Source organism: Hylobates moloch, unplaced genomic scaffold (genome assembly GCF_009828535.3).
Source record: "Hylobates moloch isolate HMO894 unplaced genomic scaffold, HMol_V3 SCAFFOLD_5, whole genome shotgun sequence".
NCBI lineage: Eukaryota > Metazoa > Chordata > Mammalia > Primates > Hylobatidae > Hylobates > Hylobates moloch.
The window spans coordinates 126,748,490-126,765,052 of record NW_026652280.1 but is presented as its reverse complement, the minus strand read 5'-3'; the positions used below and the strand labels follow the sequence as shown (position 1 = coordinate 126,765,052).

At 37.9% G+C, this 16,563-nt stretch overlaps 1 protein-coding gene across 8 annotated transcripts in view; it reads left to right on the top strand.

The window, feature by feature from the left end:
* The window catches only part of MFSD14A (major facilitator superfamily domain containing 14A), a 62,548-nt gene that overhangs the window by 9,657 nt on the left and 36,328 nt on the right, over positions 1-16,563 (top strand). For 7 of the 8 annotated variants that reach the window (XM_058439539.1, XM_058439542.1, XM_058439543.1 and 4 more), the window contains 4 exons: positions 2,169-2,264; positions 11,092-11,154; positions 12,282-12,409; positions 14,224-14,338. In XM_058439539.1, coding sequence (XP_058295522.1) covers positions 2,169-2,264; positions 11,092-11,154; positions 12,282-12,409; positions 14,224-14,338 — 402 coding nt within the window. The remainder of the gene's footprint in view (positions 1-2,168; positions 2,265-11,091; positions 11,155-12,281; positions 12,410-14,223; positions 14,339-16,563) is intronic. The other variant, XM_058439540.1, reaches the window with a different exon arrangement.

Here is a 16,563-nt window from a genome sequence, read left to right as displayed (position 1 = left end):
CTGAAGGAGATTTGCTAGTATTTTGTTGAGGATTTTTGCGTCAAAATGTTCATCAGACATATTGTCCCATAGTTTATTTTGTTGTTCTCCATGCTAGTTTTAGGTAATTTTTCTCTTAAATAAACAAAGCATTTTCCTCCTAAAGTGCAAGCATGCTTATTAGAAAAGATATGGAAAATTCAGAATAGCATAGTAAACAATGTGGTTATCACTTAAAATCATTACCCAATATCAATTTTATTTACATTGAGGTCAGTATTTATTGTTTTTCAGAGTTGAAATTACCCTACCTATACAATGTTATATCCTACTTTGATTTTTAAAAAATTAGCATGCTTTAAGCCCTGAGAAGTTGTACCAAGCTTTCTGCTAGGGGCTGGGTATATGTGGTGGTGAACATGGTGAACAAAACAGGTTTAAAGCTTATCAAATCTGTGGCCAATTTTTTTTTTTTTTTTTTTTTTTTTTCAGAATCTCTGTCACCCAGGCTGGGGTGCAGTGGTGGGATCTCAACTCACTGCAACCTCTGCCTCCCAGGTTCAAGCGATTCTCCTGCCTCAGCCTTTCTGAGTAGCTGGGATTACAGGCACACGCCACCATGCCCAGTCAATTTTTGTATTTTTAGTAGAGACAGGGTTTTGCCATGTTGGCAAGGCTGGTCTCGAACTCTTGACCTCAAGTGATCTGCCTGCCTTGGCCTCCCAAAGTGCTGAGATTACAGGCATGAGCCACCATGCCTGGCCTCCTGCGGCCATTTTTTGACCTTATATTACTATGCTTGTTCCATTTGATACTAGTCATCACCTCCTCCTTCCTGAAACTGCTCCACTGTCATCTGTGACACTGTATTCTCTTCACTCTCCTGATATTTTTCTCACTGTTCCTTTTATCTTCCTCTTTTCTTTGTCAAAGAAGAAAAACCTTCATTATTTTCCTCTGCCTCCTACTTAAAATGTTGGCGCTTCTTGGGTTTCTGTCTCAGCTCACTGCTGTTTTCACACTTGACACTCCTGATAATCTCATCTACTCTGGTGGTTTCAGATATCACATTTGCTGCTAATTGTTTTAATCAGTGCTCACAGACAATACAAATGTTTCAAGTAAAGAGGGCAGTTTTGTAGATAGGACCTGAAGTAAATCTGAGCCTCATGGGGGAAAGTGCTGGGAAGCCACCAGCTTTAACTGCTAGACAACCAAGCTAAACACTTGGAAGTTGTTCTTGATTCTCCCTTCTGCTATTTATCAAGCTCCTCCCAATTTCAAATCCTGAATCCTTAATCCGTTCCCTCCCCTCCAACATTCATACTGTGCCACTGTTTTATGCCCTCATCTCTTGTTTGAGCTGATTCAAATAGCTTCCTTTTAGATGCATTTTGCTTCTCCATTTTATCCTTTAGGAAATCACTGAGTGATAATACTGAAGTGAGTCTTACGACATCTCTGGCAGCAGTATAAACTTAATTTTGTATTTTCTTTCTCATGTATATCAAATCCCAAATCTCTTACATACTTTCCCTTGGGGATTGTTCTGCTTTTGAGCCATGTTGATATCGTGTTTGTATTTTTGCCACTTGCTTCATTTGTTTTTTTTTTTTTTTGGTTACATCTTTGCCAGAATAATCTTAAAACTTTCATCTGATTGTGTCAGTCTTAATATCTTTTAGTGGCTCCCCATGGCCTTCAGAATTAAACATAGACTCCTTAGCATAGAAGCTGGTCTTTGAGTACCTGTAGCTCGTCTTGCAATACACCCAACGTGCAGCCCATGCACTGGTTGTACTGAACTTGATATATGATACCCATAATGCCTCAAGCCTCAGAACGTTTGTACAGGCTGAGCCGTCTTTTCCACCCTATACCTCCGCCTCTCTAACTCTGTTGTGTCCTTTCAGCCTTCCTCCTGGAAGTCTGATATTTCCCACCTCCCAAGCTCCCTTGGACTCTATATGTTCCAACTGCATACTGTGCTTATGCTAATGAATTTTGTTGTTGCCTTGTCTGTCCCTCTGACTTTGAAGACAGAGGTAATGAGTACAGATGTTTGACACAGTGCCCAGTACATATATGTTCTTAATATTTTTTGACTATTACATCATTGTTATTGTTAATAATTACAGAATATACTGTTAACTTTTTGTTAACTTTTTAAAAAATCTTGTTTTTTATAGCCTCAAGGAATAGGTTCTCCTAGTGTTTATCATGCGGTTATCGTCATCTTTTTGGAGTTTTTTGCTTGGGGACTATTGACAGCACCCACCTTGGTGGTAAGTAATCTTTTAAATTATTTAACACTGACTCCAAAATCTCTTTTTCTTCAGTTTTGGAGGAAAATGTGCCCCTTTTTCCTTTGCATGGTTAATTCTCCCACCAGTATTGTTCAGTATTCACCAGTATTGTTCAGTATTCACCAGTATTGTTCAGTATTCACCAGTATTTTACTGGTTGTCTTTTCCAACCATTAACTCTCCCTTACCTTTGTTTGGGAGGGGGGTGGCGTGGAGGTGTTTGAATTTGGACTTGTCACTGGACATGTTCAAGCAAGGGCTCTGTCACTACTCTGAGTAAAATGGAAGAGATTCGTAAACTGACGGGTTTAAGAAAGATGATGTCTGTGACCTGCATGACTCGGCATAATTACTTTGAGGTTCATTTATGCAACTGTATTTTCCAAAAACAGGTTTCTGTTCATTTGGGCCAAGTACCTAGAAGGGCTATTCTTTAATAGATCTAAGCTGATTTTACCCAAATTCTCCCAGGTTTGAAACTTTAGAAAAGACCTCCCTGCCCAACCAAACAACTCAGAAGATAGCCAGTTTTCTTACATTGGTGTAGATAAGGGGAATGGAATGAGGGAAGGACTATCTATGGTAAATATCTATACCATCTTGAAAGGAGTAATTAGGATAAATGTACAGTTTATCAAATCCTAGAGGAATAGAGTTTTAAAGTAATATACTATGTTTTCATGAAGGTTTTTATAAAAAAAAGTTATTTAATAGAAAAATTATGTAAGTAGATTGAACTAGCCTAAGAACATTTACAATGCATATTTCTTGATATATTTATTGACAGCTGCGTAATTGTTACTATCTATACATAAAATATTGATGTTTAGCAGTTGCTTATGCCTGTAATCCCAGCATTTTGGGAGGCTGGGTGGGCGGATCGCTTGAGCTTAGGAGTTGAGACCAGCCTGGGCAACATGGTGAAACCTTGTCTCTACAAAAAATGCAAAAATTAGTTGTGCACGGTGGCATATGTTTGTAGTTCCAGCTACTCGGGAGGCTAAGGCAGGAGAATCACTTGAGCCCAGGAGGCAGAGGTTGTAGTGACCCGATATTGTGCCACTGCACTCCAGCCTGGGCGACAGGAGTGAAACCTTGTCTCAAAAAAAAAAAAAAACCAGCTGGGTGCTGTGGCTCACGCCTGTAATCCCAATACTTTGGGAGGCTGAGGCGGGCGGATCACAAGGTCAAGAGATCGAGACCATCCCGACCAACATGGTGAAACCCCATCTCTGCTAAAAATACAAAAATTAGCTGTGCGTGGTGGTGCGCACCTGTAATCCCAGCTACTTGGGAGGTTGAGGCAGGAGAATCTCTTGAACCCGGGAAGCGGAGGTTGCAGTGAGCCGAGATTGCACCACTGCCCTCCAGCCTGGATACAGGGTGAGACTGTCTCAAAAAAAAAAAAAAAAAAAAAAGTCATTTTGAATATATAGAGCATATTTATGAGTATTGCTATAAAAAAATGAGGGTTTTTTTTTTTAGTTTACTAATTTCAGATAGACATCTTTAAAAAATTAATTTACACATTTCCTGGCTTCATAATCCAAGTACAGTGATTTGGAACTTCCTCAGATGATGCAAGTTGATTATGACATTCATAACTTCATTGAATTGTAATAACCTGTTTTTGTCAAGGGTTACTGAAGTGCTGTAATAACTTTTTGGGCTCATGATTTTACATTAGCTTTCGTAATGTGCCAGCGTGCTTTTTATAATCTGTCAATTTAACATATAAATCTGTCTGGTAGATCAACACTCCTACCATTTAAAGTACTTGAGCTTTGTAATAGTAAACAGTCCACGTGTATTTATATTATGATGGATCTAGGCACAGTCCTTTAATGTATTCAAAGTGAACTATGTTAGGCACAGTCCTAGTGTATTCCGCTTTGAATGCATTATCATTTTTAATCCTCACAACCACCTTATCAGCAAGATATTAGCCTCATAATACACATGAGGAAACAGGGGCTTAGAAAAGTTAAGCAATTTGATTGCTACTCTGACAGTAAGCTGCAGCGTTGATATTTGCACCCAGGCTTCCTTGACTCCTCCAGTGCTCAGTCTTTTGGGGAACGCAGGTAGTAACTTGTTTGTACCCGTGTTTTAGATAGTTGAGGTTATCAGGCAGCCCAACCACTAGCTAAGCAGGGCGATCAAAATGTGGATGAGCTGTTAGCAAGCTGTGAAAAAAGGCATTTTGTGATGTTTCCATAATTTGTTATCAGTATTTCAAGTGTGTATAGCTATTTTAAAAACTTGCTTCTTGTTTAAATTTTTTTTAGGTATGTCATCTTTCGTGTAATTTTTACATTTTTTTCCTAGTTGGACAAAGGGAGACTATCTTTTTTAAGAACAAGGAAGGAGTTCCCTTAATTAGAAAGGCTTGTTTATTCATTTTTCATAGACTAATGTGCTTAATATATTCCTTTTTTTTTTTTTTTTGAGACAGAGTCTCGCTCTGTCGCCAGGCTGGAGTGCAGAGGCACGATCTTGGTTCACTGCAACCCCCACCTCCCAGGTTCAAGTGATTTTCCTGCCTCAGCCTCCCAAGTAGCTGGGACTACAGGCACATGCCACCATGCCCAGCTAATTTTGGTACTTTTAGTAGAGATGGGTTTCACCATGTTAACCAGAATGGTCTCGATCTCTTAACCTGGTGATCCACCCGCCTTGGCCTCCCAGAGTGCTGGGATTACAGGTGTGAGCCACTGCGCCTGGCCAATATATTCTTATTATCTTTAATTTTTGTTTTCTATTTTATTTTATTTTATTTATTTTATTTTATTTGTTTATGTATTTTGAAATGGAGTCTCACTCTGTTGCCCAGGCTGGAGTGCAGTGGTGCAACCTTGGCTCACCGCAACCTCCACCTCCCAGGTTCAAGCAATTCTCCTGCCTCAGCCTCCTGAGTAGCTGGGACTATAGGCACGTGCCACCATACCAGGCTAATTTTTGTATATTTTAGTAGAGACGGGGTTTCACCACATTGGCCAGGCTGGTCTTGAACTCCTGACTTCAGGTGATCCACCTGCTTCGGCCTCCCAAAGTGTTGGGATTACAGGCATAAGCCACCATGCCCAGCCTGGCATATCTACTTTTTAGAAGTGACCCTGTTATATATTTAGTATATGTCACTAATTAAGAACAATATATTAATTCAGTATGGGCTTTTTAAAAAGGTTTTACTCATTTCAAGGCTTTTTGCATACAAATTTTGTTTTTTTGTTGTTGGCTTTGTTGGCAGTCTTTCTTTTGGGCTTCAGTGCTCCTCCTACTCCTCCCCAGCATTGTGTGTGAGAGGTGTGTAAAGAGGTGGGTTTCTGGGTAAAAGAAGGCTCTCCTCTTAAAAGTCTGTTAATCTTTAAACATTTCATTTCTGTTTTATGTGTTTTGAAACTGATTATAAATGGTGCATGCCACAAGAGTCAAAGTTTTTAACATTCATTTTAAAAGGAAAATGAGGATGAAGACATAATTTAATTTATATTTTAAGTCAGTATCTTTCATTTCCCTGTCCCTCCCTCAACAGTTATATCATAGTTTGTTTCAGCATTTCAGATTTCAAAGATATTCTTTGAAGTATTTTTTAAATCAGATAACCAGTTTTAGACATACTAATTTTGAATGTCTGGTTTGGGATTTATGATAGCCTTAATTTCTTAATTTTTAAAACTAATGTGACATTTTAAGACAAAAAAAAAACTGTGTGTTGCAATTATCTTTCACTTTTAAGCTCTCATAGAACAGTCAAAAAACAAAAGCTGTGTCTTGTGGAAGATCTGCCCAGGGGAAGATGGTGAGCCTCTACCAACAAGGGGATTTAGCTAAAAAGAAGGATTTTGTACTGACAAATATTTTTAAAGATTGAAGTCTAACACTTTTGAGAGGTTATGAATATATGGTTGGTCATAGTAGATGTTCAGTCAGAATCAGTGATGATTGCTTGATTATGTAACATATTAGCTAAGTGATGAGAATAACAGTAGGTATAAGGATCTGTAATGCCAAGGAGTGGATTTACCAGGTTTTTTTTTTTCTTTCCTTTTTTTTTTTTTTTTCATTGAGACGGATTCAATCTGGCATCCAGGTTGGAGTGCAATGGCGTGATCTCGGCTCACCGCAACCTCCACCTCCAAGGTTCAAGAGATTCTCCTGCCTCAGCCTCCCCAGTAGCTGGAATTACAGGTGCATGTCACCACGCCCAGCTAATTTTTTTTTTATTATTTTTTTTGAGACAGAGTTTCACTCTGTTGTCTAGGCTGGAATGCAGTGGTGCTATCTCAGCTCACTGCAACCTTCGCCTCCCGGGTTCAAGCAGTTCTCTGCCTCAGCCTCCCAAGTAGGTGGGATTACAGGCACCTGCCACCATGCCTGGCTAATTTTTTTTATTTCTAGTAGAGGCGGGGTTTTACCATCTTGGTCAGGCTGGTCTTTAACTCCTTACCTTGTGATCCACCCACCTCAGCCTCCCAAAGTGCTGGGATTACAGGTGTGAGCCACCGCCCCCGGCCAATTTTTTGTATTTTTGGTAGAGATGGGGTTTCACCATGTTGGCCAGGGTGATCTCAAACTCCTGACCTCAAATGATCCTCCCACCTTGGCCTCCCAAAGTGCTGGGATTACAGGCGTGAGCCACTGTGCCTGGCCGGCTTTACCCTTTTGACAGACCTATGGCTCTGGAAATAATAGGCCAGTGTTTGATGGTTCAAGCTCCTAGGTACACAGTCCATGTATGGAACACTCAAAATCCACTAGCATCTCTTCTACCTAGATGGTTTTGCGTCCTTGGCTACAGAAACAGCCCCAAAGCGTTTAACATTTTAAGGATTATTTACTTTCAACATTTTTAAAGTTAAATAAAAGTTAACATCCATAAAATTTTTTGGAAAAATGTTACATTTTCTCTGTTCACCTCTGAAGACCAGTGCTAAAGGATCCTGACATCAAAAATCTTTACAACATTTGAATTACTTGTTATATTTGTCTGTTAAAATTTTGTTGGAAATTGGCCCCAAAGGAGAAATTGCTTTGGAGAAAAAAGTTAGGTAGCAGAGGAACAGTTTGGAAGGGTTGGGGGTTGGCTAGATAAAGAAAGGGAACATTCAAAATTGAAAGGATGTCATGTATAAAATACGAATATTAGAAAGCATAGAATATTTCAGAAACAGTGAGGAGAACAGATTGATTGGAATGGAATACAGCTTGGCAAAGTGAATCATTAGCGATAAGATCTAGCGTAGTATAAAACTTCTTATAGACGTTCGTAATGTTCTTCATTCTTTCTAACACCAAACCTGTTCTTCATACCTAGAAAGATTTGGCTTGCAGTAGGCCCTTTGTGATTATTGAAAGAAAACCATAATACATTTGAGTCCCGTAAAAAGTTTTGAGATACTAGCTTAAGGAGTTTAAATCTTATCCTTTAGCACAAGGACTGGAAAAATATGGCTAGAGGACTAAATCTTTTTTGCACTCTTTTTTTTTTTGTAGTTGCTTCTGGCAACTTTCTCTTTGTGTGTGTGTGTGTGTGTGTGTGTGTGTGTATTCCTTTTCACAAGTATGTTGAATTGAACTTTTTCCTAATTATCACTTAGCTACTTAGTTAATATATGCAGTAGGACTCTAAAAAGAGCTAGGAGTTTCTCAAAGACCTCCCAATAATTCTTTTCAATTAGAGAGGGCATGCCATTTTTCCTTTTTTATTTTTAAATAATATTTTTATTTTTTATTTTTGTGGGTACATAGGTGTATATGTTTATGGGGTACCTGAGATATTTTGATACAGACGTATAGTATATAATAATTAAATCAGGGTAAATGGGATATCCATCATTTCAAGCATTTATCCTTTCTTTGTGTTATAAACAATCCAATTTTAAGTTTTGTTTTGTTTTGTTTTTTGATTTTTTGAGACGGAGTGTTGCTCTGTCACCAGGCTGGAGTGCAGTGGCGCGATCCCGGCTCACTGCAATCTCTGCTTCCTGGATTCAAGCGATTCTCCTGCCTCAGCCTCCGAAGTAGCTGGGACTACAGGCACATGCCACCACACCCAGCTAATTTTTGTATTTTTAGTAGAGATGGGGTTTCACCATATTGGCCAGGATGGTCTCAATCTTTTGACCTTGTGATCTGCCCGCCTCAGCCTCCCAAGGTGCCGGGATTACAGGCGTGAGCCACCATGCCCGGCCAAATTTTAGTTATTTTAAAATGTAGAATAAATGATGGCTATAGTCAACCTGTTGTGCCTATCAAGTACTAGATGTTATTTATTCTATTTTTTTGTGCCCACTAACCATCCCCTCCCTCCCCCACTACCCTTCCCAGCCTCTGGTAACCATCATTCTGCTCTGTCTCCATAAGTTCAATTGTAATTTTTAGCTCTCACAAATAATGGAGAACATGTGAAGTTTCTCTTTTTGTGCCTGGCTTATTTCACTTAACATAATTGACCTCCAGTTCCGTCCATGTTGTTGCATATGACAGGATCTCATTCTTTTTCTGTGTGTAGAAGTACCACATTTTCTTTATCCTTTCATTCATCTGTTGATGGACACTTAGGTTGCTTCCAAATCTTAGCTATTAAGAATAGTGCTGCATACAAAAATTAGCCAGGCATGGTGGTGCACACCATAATCCCAGCTACTCAGGAGGCTGAGGCAGGAGAATTGCTTGAACCCGGGAGGCAGAGGTTGCAGTGAGCCAAGATCGCACCATTGCACTCCAGCCTAGGCGACAAGAGCGCAACTCCGTCTCAAACAAACAAAAAAAGGAATAGTGCTGCAGTAAACATAGGAGTACAGATATCTCTTTGATATACTCATTTCCTTTTTTTGGAGGGGTATATACCTAGCAGTGAGATTGCTGGATTATATGGTAGCTCCATTTTTAGGTTTTTTGAGGAACCTTCCAACTGTTTTCCTTAGTGATTGTACTAATTTACATTCCCACCAACCGTGTATGAGTGTTCCCTTTTCTCCACATCCTTGCCTATCTTTTGGATAAAAGCCATTTTTAACTGGGGTGAGATGATATTTTACTGTAGTTTTGATTTGCATTTCTCTGATGATCAGTGATGGTTGAGCATTTTTTCATATATCTATTGGTCACTTTGAGAAATGTCTATTCAGATCTTTTGCCCGTTTTTTAAAAATCAGATTATTCAATTCTTTTCTTACAGAATTGTTTGAGCCCCTTATACATTTTTGTTATTAATCCGTTGTCAGATGGATAGTTTGCAGATATTTTCTCCTATTCTGTGGGTTGTCTCTTCACTTTGTTGTTTGCTTTACGGTGCAGCTTTAAACCTGATGTGATCTCATTTGCCCATTCTCACTTTGGCTTTGGCTGCCTGTGCTTGTGGAGTATTATCAAGAAATCTTTGCCCAGTCCAGTGTCCTGGAGATCACGTACTATTTTTATAAATGAAATTTTATTGGAACACAGTCAAACCCATTCATTTACATACAGTCTGTGACTGGTTTTTTTTTAATTTTTCTTTCTTTTTTTTTTTTTTTTAAGACAGGGTATCACTCTGTTGCTGAGGATGGAGTGCGGTGGCACGATCTCAGCTCACTGCAACCTCCGCCCTCCAGGTTTAAGTGATTCTCCTGCCTCAGCCTCTTGAGTAGCTGGGATTGCAGGTGCCTACCACCACACCTGGCTAATTTTTGTATTTTTAGTAGAGATGAGGTTTTGACATGTTGGCCAGGCTGGTCTCAAACTCCCGCCTCAGGTGATCCATCCGCCTTTTCCTTCCAAAGTGTTGGGATTACAGATGTGAGCCACCACACCTGGCCTCTAAATTTATTTTTACTTAAAATGAGCACATTTTTGTTAAGTTTCTCGCTATTGGCAGAAGGATAACTGAAGAAAGGGGAGCAATTCTGATCCTTCTAAACAAACGTTCTTGCAACATGTCAGAAAGTATATTTAGCATAATGTTTCTTCTTAAAGGGAAGACCTTCCCTACCTTTCTTATTACCCACATTCTCATTCTCATTGTTGTTTTTACTGAGCGATAGCATTGGATAATAGAAGCATTAGTTTCTAAGTCAAACAGGAACTCAGTTGCCTCATCTGTAAAGTGATAATATTATCTAATTCACAGTGTTGGGATTAAATAAGAGTACATATAGGCTGTAAAAATGGTAGCTGTTGTTTATTTTTCCAGTTGCCTGGAATTGCCTTTTCAATCGATGCATTCCAGTGGTTCTCTTGCTGCCCACTGCAAAAAATTGATACCACATGATTTGAGAACAAGCCTTGGAAAGGATAGAATAACTTACACATTTTCATAGGTTGGGATTTTTTTTCTTTATAGAATCTTTCTAGATCTACTTTGTGGCAATTAAAAATTACTTATTAATTTTCCCAATCTCCTATCCTAGATAATATGTCCATCTGAAAGAGAATTGTAAGTCAGTTATTTTGGGGAAGCAGCATAGCATAGTGAGTAAAAACATAGGCTTTCAAGTCTGATCTCTTAGGTTCGGTTTCAGCTTTGCCATTTACTTACTGACTGTAATCTTAGACAAGATGTTTAACCTCTGCATATCAGTTTTCTGATAGGGCTGTTATGAGGGATTAAATGAGATAATATATGTAAAGTGCCCAATTTAGTGCCCTGTGACATAGTAAGTACCGTATAAATATTTGGTTATTAATGGTCATATGCATGTCATACAAATCTGAATATGTAAAATAAATCAGATTGTAATATGAATGGATGTTCAAAAAGGTAAATATAGAAATTAAGACTGAAATATAGCATGTGATTTTTATTTTGGTTTTTATTCTTTAGGTATTACATGAAACCTTTCCTAAACATACATTTCTGATGAATGGCTTAATTCAAGGAGTAAAGGTAGGATCAGTCATACATATATATATGTGTATATATACATACATACACATACACATACACGGATGAACATACGTAAATACTTATGTATATATAACTATGCGAATATATGTTTGTTTACTGATTAATAACTTAATTTTTATAATTAGATGGAGTATATTTTGAGAGATAATTTAATACTTCCTAGACTTGAGTTTTCAATATGATCTAACTACAATATAGCCAATTATGCATAATAAAAAACCACATCATAACAGATTCCCTGTTTTTATGTTGGCATTTTAATTCCAGAGATCTCAATGATTTTGTAAGACTACAGATTGAAGAAGAAAAAACTATACTAAAAAACCCCCATCAAGATAAAACTGTATCAGTAGGGTAAAGAGTTGGTTATTATATGAATTCTTTGCTCTTTTTCGTGTTTTTTTTTTTTTTCTTTGAGGCAGAGTCTCACACTGTCACCCAGGCTGGAGTGCAAGTGGCATGATCTCAGCTCACTGCTGAGAACCTCTACCTCCCAGGTTCAAGCGATTCTTCTGCCTCAGCCTCCTAAGTAGCTGGGACCACAGACGCGTGTCACCACACCCGGCTAATTTTTTGTATTTTTAGTAGAGACAAGGTTTTGCCATGTTGGCCAGGCTGGTCTCGAACTCCTGACCTAAGTGATCTGCCCTTGACCTCCCAAAGTGTTGAGATTATTGGTGCAAGCTGCTGTGCCCAACTCAAATTCTTTACTCTTGATTCAGTTTGACAGACAAGTTTTCTAAATAGGTAATTAGGCTGTTTTTTTAATACACACACACACACACACACACACACACACACACACACACACACACAAAAACAGGTAATCAGCATATGGAATTGCTATTGTGGATTTATTGTGATTGAGAATTTATTAGAGCAGTTCATATTTAGTACCTACCTGGAGCCCTACAGATGATTCTAAACTATCTTGGGAAATTTTAAAATTATATATAGATAAGCAATTCATTATTTATTTAAAAGTTTGTGATATATTTACTTTAGAAACAAAGTTGTTGAAAATTTTTCTATAGGAGTAAAATGATTTATTTTTGGTTCATGTTCATAGATGTGTGGTATTCATTTTTTTTATTTAATTTTTTTAGGGTTTGTTGTCATTCCTTAGTGCCCCGCTTATTGGTGCTCTTTCTGATGTTTGGGGCCGAAAATCCTTCTTGCTGCTAACAGTGTTTTTCACATGTGCCCCAATTCCTTTAATGAAGATCAGCCCATGGTACGTGCACATTTAGATTATAGCAACTAAATATCACTTTCAGCTATTGTTTTCTTAATGTTCCTTTATTTCTTTCACTTGCGCCATCTTGGTTATGAGGTTTTAATTTTATTTTTCTAATACATTTATTCTTTCACACAGATAAGAAGGCCTCTAAAAATATAGTAGGTAATAGTTCATAAAGATTTTAGAAATAGATGACACTGTTGGAGGCATCTAGACTTCTGGCTAACTTAATTTTGGTTTCCAGAACCCAAATTTCAAAACAATATTTTGGGGACTGGATAGGATTGCTAACTTTTTTTCTTGTATAGAATGTTAAAAACAGACACAAAGTTTGTCATTATCTATATTAGTTAGGAATAGGTTTTGCTGTATATCAAAACCCAAAATAATAGTTGCTTAAAAATCAAATTTCTCTTTTCATGTGAAAAAGGGTCTGCAGTTGAGCAGTGTGGAGCTGGTATGGCAGTTCCTGTGGAGCAGACTTTTTCTATCTTGCTGTTCTTCCATCCTCATCTCTCACCTCACTGAACAAAGCGGCTTCTTGAGCTCCAGCCATCAAGTCATACTACTGATAGCAAGGTGGAAGGAGTTGCTAAGAAGAGCACATCACCTTCTTTTAAGGAAACTTTACAGAATTCCCATCCCACCTCTGCTTGCATTTCTTTGGTCAGATTTCAGGGATATGCTGCTCCTAGTTACAAGAGTCTGGACTCAAGGCCACCTTGATTAAAATCAGCATTTTTTTTTTCCACTCAGGAGGCAAGGGAAGGAAAGCTAACAAAAGAGTAATTGTCCTAAAGTCAGAGCCCAATTTGGTTGTAGATTTATAGATTGATTCTGACTAATGTTCTTTTTACTCCTGAGTATTAATGTTAGTTCTACATCATGGATGGGCTTTATTTCCATGGTGTTATCTACAAAGGCCCAAAGGTTTATATGGGGCAGGATCTTCTTCTTGTAGATGAGATACAACTCTAATAGACCAAGCCTTTGATGAAGGCCACTCCTGCACATGCAATCTTACCAAAGATTGAACATGGAATGAAAAAGAATTTGCTGTGTTAAGCAGTGTGTTAGAAAAATTTTAGTAGTGATAGTCTTGGTGGAATGATATTTTGAAAGTTCATTATGATTATACGTGATTTTCAGAAACTAAACATCAGTATTACAATAGAAACTTCTTATTCCCAGCTATTTTGGAATTATTTATAGCAAAATATAGTTTACTCTTTAAATATTTTGTTCACTGTTCATAGTAACTGTCTATTCTAAGTTTTATGAACACTGAATACTGCCATATAGGTTTTTTCTGTGTGAAACTGAGTTATTTGTTTTGCCAGCATTTGAAAAGCTAAAGATAACTTACGGAAAACATTTAGTTACTATATAGAGGCTCAAAATAAATGTGAAGAAACTTGTTCCTCAGTCTTGTTTACTGGATTTTGTTTTTTATCTAGTGTCGTGGTGAAAAACAGTAATGGATTATAATAGACTTTAGTTTGTTGCTGTTTTTGGCAGAAAAAGCAAAACCACTTAACAGTTCAACAGTTGGTCAAAAGATTTGCCTGAATACATGATCTAGTTTTAAGTATTCCTGTAGTAGCTGAGCTGCTATTGAAGGGCTCCTTCTAGCCCTGTGTTTTCATAATGTCTGTGGCTTATATTTATGGAATAGTTAATCCATGAACTATCCTAGTAAGCTGTTGACTGAAATGAGCTGCTCTTACACTTAATTAACTTATAAAAATGAAAGAAGATTAAAACAATGGTAATTGCTCTAACCATTTCTTGTTATCTTTCATTCCTAGGTGGTACTTTGCTGTTATCTCTGTTTCTGGGGTTTTTGCAGTGACCTTTTCTGTGGTATTTGCATACGTAGCAGATATAACCCAAGAGCATGAAAGAAGTATGGCTTATGGACTGGTATGTATGTTTATACTATACCTTTTGTATCTGCTGAGAAATGCCTTGTTTTTAAGATAAATATTATTATAAGGAGTGCAAACCTTTGATTACAAGATTCTTGAATAAAATATATTTTGTAATAAAATCATTCATTAGACTACATTTAAAATTTTTTTGCAGTACGAGGCTATGTAAGTTTTGATACTTTTCATTTAGGAGATATTTATAAGTCACATGTCAGAATTGAAATTATAGTATATTTTACCTTGTAGAGTTCTTTTTAACAGAATCCTAAAAATAAGAATTATTTAGTATGTCAAGAGTTAAAAAAAATCACTACTCATTTAATGTCTAATCTAAAATACAACAGGCTAACATCTAGCTCAGGGATCAGCAAACCTTTTTTGTGGCTTTGTGGGCCACGTGTAGTCTCTGTCTCATTCTTTTCTTTTTGCATGTGTATTTATGTTTATAAACTCTTTAAAAACGTAAGAAACACTTAGCCAGATTTGAGCCATAGTGGTATTTTGCCAACTCCTGAACGCTGTTTTGGTAAACTAAATTATGGCAGTATAATCTGTCATCTATCAAATCTAGGAATTAAAGGAAAAAAGCCTAGTAATAGAATGACTACCGTAGGCACAATAATAGATCACTACTGAATAGCCAGAAATAGGACAGTGATGCATTTCGGTAAATGTGAGACAAATACCTTTTGATAAATAAGGACTGAATATTGTGTTGGGCTGAGTTAGTTTTAAAACGGACTGATTTCTGATTCAAAGGACGTTATAATGAAGAATCATAAGATTTTTGGGGAGGAAACACCTACAGAGAGAAACTTAGAAAAAGAACTAATGATTTCTGGCTTGTTCAGTGGCTCACACCTGTAATCTCAGCACTTTGGGAGGCTGAGGCAGGCGGATCACTTGAGATAGGAGTTCGTGACCAGCCTTGCCAACATGGTGAAACCTTGTCTCTATTTAAAAAAAAAAAAAAAAAAGTAAAAAGAAAAAGAACTAATGATTTCAGTTGTAAACTTGGAACATTAAATGATATGAGGCTGATGATAGCCAGGATTTTAAAAAAATAGTCTAATTAAGCTATAGTTTACATACCATAAAATTTATCCTTTTTATGAGTATAGTTCAATGAATTTTAGTAAATTTATACTGTTGTGCAAACAACACCATAACCCAATTTGGGGTTGGTTGGTTGGTTGGTTGGTTGGTTTGGTTTTTTTGACGTAATTTATTTTCCCATAGCCAAAGTTTTGAAATTAACAATTTTCAATCTGGAGGTTCTGTGTATTAAGGCATGTTCTGGCAAAAAACAAAACAAAAACCACTTAAATCTTCTAGAAATAATATGGATGCAGAAAAAAGGTGGGGAAGTGGCCAGGCACAGTGGCATGTGCCTGTAATACCACCAGTTTGGGAGGCCAAGGCAGGAGGATTGCTTGAGGCCAGGAGTTTGAGGCTGCAGTTATGATCATGCCACTACACTCCAGTCTGGGGTACAGAGGGAGACCCTGTCTCTTAAAAAAAAAAAGTTGGAGGGGCCGGGTGCAGTGGCTTATAATCCCAGCACTTCGGGAGGCTGAGGCAGGAGGATTGTTTGAGCCCAGGAGTTTGAGACTAGCCTGGGTAACATAGTGAGACCCCATCTATACAGAAACTTTAAAAATTAGCCAGGTGTGGTGGTGTGTGCCTGTAGTCCCAGCTACTTGGGAGGCTTAGGTGAGAGGATCACTTGGGCCTGAGAGGTTGAGGCTGCAGTGAGCCATGATCGCACCACTGCACTCCAACATGAGCCACAGAGCGAGACTTGTCTCAAAAAAAAAGGGGTTGGGGGGTGTGGGGTGACCCCTGTGATCTTTTTTCTGAGCAGAAAGAAATGGCTACCAAGTGGAGAGAATTGAGGAGAAGGGAAATGACATGAAACAACTGTACTCTTGACTTTTGCTCACTGTGTCACAAATGTGATCTCTGTAAATGCCCTCAAACGTCTTCAGTGACCTTCATAGTGAGAACCATTTTCCCTTTCCCCACACTTGTGCCAGAGCCCTGCTGAGATCTGGGTCCCTCTGAAACCACACCTAGGGCTGCAATAACAAAATAACCACTACGTGTGAATATATATATTTATATGTATGTATGTGTGTGTGTGTGTGTGTGTGTGTGTATGTGTATGTATGTGTGTGTATATATAGTTTGTTTTTTGTTGAGACGGAGTCTCGCTCT